We start from the raw sequence: 5,000 nt of genomic DNA, 5'->3' as shown, positions 1-5,000 counted from the left end.
CTACTTCTGCTGGTGGCAGCGTAGTGGTTAAGGAGCTGGGCTAGCATGCAGCAGCCTGAAAAGTTATGGGTTCAATACCCGGCTTCCAGCACTGTGCACTTGACTCGACCAAGGCACTTAACCCCCAAATTGTTCCGGGGACAATGTACTCCCATATAATATAGTTGACGTACGTACATCACTTTGAATTAATGGTGTCTTCTAAAGGAATAAATGTAACTGTAAAGGTGGTAGAAGGCAAAGATGCTGTGGGTGGCAGTGTAAGCTTTTAGTTCATGGATGTCTGATCCAAATACACCTGTGAATGCATCTAGATAAAGCATTGCTCTGTTGCTGTGTGTCTCAGTGTGTGTGGGCTATAGTTACAAGGTGTGTTGTCCATTAGTGGTGAACTTGTGATGAGGTTTGAGTTGACTTGAGAGCTCGGTTTGAACTCGTGCCAGTGACTGTGCAAGGCTCTTCTGATTAACTCAGTTTTGTCTCTGAGTAGTTGCCAAGGAAAACAAAACGCATGTGAATTTCCTAATAGTGTAAGAATGATGTAACCCCCAGCCCTGCGAAACACAGTAGCATGTAGCCAAGAGTGGAGACGTGTTGCTTTGTGTGTGGTGATGGTGAAAGCCTGTTTGTCAAGTGTCCCTGGTAGAGCTGAATGCCCTAAGCTAAGTGTGTGTGTGTGTGCGTGTGTGTGTGTGTGTAGCTGAATGCCCTCAGCTCTACATGACCTCTTCTAGTTCATGGTTTCATCAGTTGTCCAACCACAGACCACCAGCGCTGCTGCTGCTGCTTGGGTTTCAACACTTTTTTTTTTGTTTGTTTGTTTTTTGATGCATCAGCTCAAAACTTGGCATTTGTTAAAGTGCTCGGCCCCCACGTGACTGTGCTGTCACTTGCCACGCACATGAGCGCTGACATTTTTAACTAAGCGTTGGATAATGTTTAACCGGCGCTATACACGTTGGATAATGTTTAACCGATGTTATAAGCGTTAGATAATGTTTAATCGATGTTATATGTGTTAGATAATGTTTAACCGATGCTATAAGCATTGGATAATGTTTAACCGACGCTATAAGCATTGGATAATGTTTAACCGATGTTATAAGCATTGGATAATGTTTAACCGATGTTGTAAGCGTTGGATAATGTTTAACCGATGCTATACGCATTGGATAATGTTTAACCGACGCTATAAGCATTGGATAATGTTTAACCGATGTTATAAACGTTGGATAATGTTTAACCGATGTTGTAAGCATTGGATAATGTTTAACCGACGCTATAAGCATTGGATAATGTTTAACCGATGTTATAAGCATTGGATAATGTTTAACCGATGTTGTAAGCGTTGGATAATGTTTAACCGATGCTATACGCGTTGGATAATGTTTAACCGATGTTATAAGCGTTAGATCATGTTTAATCGATGTTATAAGCATTAGATAATGTTTAACCGATGCTATAAGCATTGGATAATGTTTAACCGACGCTATAAGCATTGGATAATGTTTAACCGATGTTATAAGCGTTGGATAATGTTTAACCGATGTTGTAAGCGTTGGATAATGTTTAACCGACGCTATAAATGTTGGATAATGTTTAACCAATGTTATAAGTGTTGGATAATGTGTAACCGATGTTATACGCGTTGGATAATGTTTAACTGATGCTATAAGTGTTAGATAATGTTTAATCGATGTTATAAGTGTTGGGGTCATTCCACGCCAAATCAACCAGAGCCCACGCACTTGCGTCTCAAAAAAATCTGAAAAAAATACCATGTGTGCCTATGTTACCCAGGAGACACTCTGTAAAATGTTTTTGTGCTAAGATCAATACTTTTCAAGTAACAGCCAGTTTTACAGGGGGAGGGGGGGGGGTCAAATTTGTTCTACCTCTTTTTTTTGTCAAAGTTCACAAGCTCATTGCTCAAGAACTAGAATCCGTAGGAGGCTCAAATTTTGCAGGCTGGTGCATAAATAGGAATAGTATGCAGTAAAATCATTACGAGTAGTCTGGATGATCCTGCATGGTCATAGCAGTCCCTCAAAGTTGATCAACATTTTATTGGAGTTTTTGGCTGTGTTCTGTTTAGGCCTTCAGAAGACACATTTTTACTCAACATAGACTCTTGGGGTTTTTTTTTTATTGAGATAAGTAGAAACACTCTCTGAAAAAGCAATGAAGAGAAAAGAAAATCCATCAGGGACTGAACAGCAGACCTCACAAGTTTGAAAAATAAATTTGGATCTCATATTCAGAGCACCCTAACACCTTGTGGGAATATACAAAGATTTTTTAAATATTTTTTTCGTTAATCTGCATTACCTCTTCTTTTTAAAAACACCAATTTGACTTGTCTTATGCAAATCTTTCTTTTTCATTTCCCACCCTGAACAAGGGCAAAATGCACCATAGAGATCTATTGAGAGATTTGTTTTGCATAGAGTAACCACTAGGTGCCACTAAAATCACTGAAACACTGAAATTGCCGGGTGGGGACAAAACATATTGATCTCAATGGTGCATTTTGTCCATGTTTAGGGTGGAAAATGAAAAAGAAAGATTCGCATAAGACAAGTCAAATTGGTTGCGGTGAAAGTGTGTGTGTGTGTGTGTGTGTGTGGTGCCGAGTGCTCTGCTGCAGGTGCTGGGGATACGCAGTGTTATTTTAATGTCCCTGCAGCCGTCTCCACCCGCCTTACAGAAATACGCTGAGCTCCTACACCGACCGCTCTACAGTACACCTCATTAACCATGTCCTGAAACACACACACACACACACACACACACTTTTACACTTCTTTAATGTCTTTTTTTTAAAGTAGCATAGTTTATCTTGTGTATGCGAGGCTGTGTGGAATTGCGTTGATGTTGAGTGTAGTGTTTGTTTGTTTTCTGTTCTTATAGAACTCTGTTTCCAGTATGGATCTGTTGCCATCTCGTGAAAGCCTGGACAACACAGACTTCAGAGGTACAGAGGACACACACACCCACACAAACACACACTTAGGAAGTACATGGTATTTGGGATAACACACACACACACACAGGTAGCTCCTTGAAATCCCATGGTCATGAGGAACAGTATTAACTTATAGACGAGGAGTGAATAGCCGCTCTCTCACACCTGTTGATTAGTGACGACCATGTTGATTCTGTTTACGTCAGTTTTCCTCTCTCTGTAGAAGAGCTACAGTAGGTGTGTATCCCCTCTCCGTCTGTTGATGTACATTGATGATCATTGCTTTATACCCCCCTCCTTGTGCTGTATGCTTCTTCCCCCTGTGTCCTACTCCTCCACTGCTCTCCTCCTCCTCCTCTTCCTCCTTCTCTCCTCGTCCTCCACCTCCTCTTCTTCCACATCCTCCTCCTCCTCCTCTTCCTCCACCTCCTCCTGCTCCTCCTCCACCTGCTCCTCCTGCTTCTCCTCCTCCTCCTCCTCTTCCTCCTCCACCTCCTCCTCTTCTTCCTCCTCCTCCTCCTTCTCCTCTTCCTCTTCCTCCTCCTCCTCCTCTTCCTCCTCTCCAGGTTCCACGGACCGCAGCTCCCCTCCTCCCGGCTACATCCCTGACGCTCTGCAGCAGGTGGCTCGGAACGGCTCCTTCACCAGCATCAACAGCGAGGGAGAGTTCATCCCCGAGAGCATGGACCAGGTGCGCTACCTCATATCTACACACACATACACACACACACACACACACACACTCACACACACACACACACACACACAGTCTCTCTCTCTCACACACACACTGTCACTCTCTCTCTCTCACACACACACACACACACACACACACACACACACATTGAGTTCGCCTTCACCGCTGAACTGCAGAGTTACTGTAGCTGAAATATCTCCTCTTATAGTTATGCACCACCCAGACACTTGATAGAGTTTGTGCTTCTCTCTCTCCGTCTCTCTCTCTCTCTCTCTCTCTCTCCCTCTCTCCCTCTCTCCCTCTCTCCCTCTCTCTCTCTCTCTCTCTCTCTCTCTCTCTCTCTCTCTCTCTCTCTCTCTCTCTCTCTCTCTCTCTCTCTCTCTCTCTCTCTCTCTCTCTCTCTCTCTCTCCCCTACTCATTCTCTCTCTGTAGATGCTGGACCCGTTATCTATGAGTAGTCCTGAGAACTCGGCCTCGGGCAGCTGTCCCTCTCTGGACAGCCCTCTAGACAGGTGAGACACACACACACACACACACACACACACACACACACATACTAAAAATAGTAGTTTCATATAGTCCAAAAGCCTTTATATAATGTTATGAACATATGACTTAAGTAAAAAAGTATTTTGTTTACCTTTGCATCTCACCTCTCTCTCTCTCTCTCTCTCTCTCTCTCTCTCTCTCTCTCTCTCTCTCTCTCTTTCTCTTTCTCTCTCGCTCTCTCTCGTGCAGTGACAGTTACCCCAAGTCCCGAATGCCCCGCGCTCAAAGTTACCCAGACAACCACCAAGATTTCCCAGGTAAGCAGCCGACAGGTAGCACCTCTCCGCCCTCTACAGCTCACCTGAGCCAGGACTCTCCCAGTATCCGACGGGGTCCCAGTTTGGTCTCTCCTGATTGGACGGTGTCGTGGTGACACTGTGTGGAGTGCTCGTTGGTGTTTTAAGCCCCCAGCGTCGACTTCAAGACGCCTAACCCGGAGTAGATTAGCGTTGTGTGAATGATGCCCTGTTGACTGTGTGTTCACTACTAAGCAACAGGCGTCAGGTCAGTAGAATAGTGTTGTGTGGATGATGCCCTTTTCACTGTGCGTTCACTATTAAGCAACAGGCGTCAGGTCGGAGTAGAATGGTGTTGTGTGGATGAGGCCCTGTTCACCGTTGGCTACTAAGCAACAGGCGTCAGGTCGGAGTAGAATAGTGTTGTGTGGATGATGCCCTTTTCACCGTTGGCTACTAAGCAACAGGCGTCAGGTCGTAAGAGCGATGAGCGTGCAGGCGTGGCTAGGCTGGGTAGTTGCGTAGTCTGGCGGAGTGTTTAGGCGGCGTGCC

At 44.8% G+C, this 5,000-nt stretch overlaps 1 protein-coding gene across 2 annotated transcripts in view; it reads left to right on the top strand.

Moving 5' to 3' along the window:
- Nucleotides 1-5,000, top strand: part of map3k2 (mitogen-activated protein kinase kinase kinase 2) — a 27,863-nt gene that overhangs the window by 7,107 nt on the left and 15,756 nt on the right. For both annotated transcript variants that reach the window (XM_062527632.1, XM_062527631.1), the window contains exons 7-10: nucleotides 2,911-2,974; nucleotides 3,532-3,656; nucleotides 4,096-4,175; nucleotides 4,402-4,469. In XM_062527632.1, the coding sequence (XP_062383616.1) occupies nucleotides 2,911-2,974; nucleotides 3,532-3,656; nucleotides 4,096-4,175; nucleotides 4,402-4,469 (337 nt within the window). The remainder of the gene's footprint in view (nucleotides 1-2,910; nucleotides 2,975-3,531; nucleotides 3,657-4,095; nucleotides 4,176-4,401; nucleotides 4,470-5,000) is intronic.

The sequence above is a fragment of the Sardina pilchardus genome, chromosome 23, assembly GCF_963854185.1.
Source record: "Sardina pilchardus chromosome 23, fSarPil1.1, whole genome shotgun sequence".
In the NCBI taxonomy this organism is placed as follows: Eukaryota; Metazoa; Chordata; class Actinopteri; order Clupeiformes; family Clupeidae; genus Sardina; species Sardina pilchardus.
This window is presented reverse-complemented; position numbering and strand designations above follow the sequence as displayed.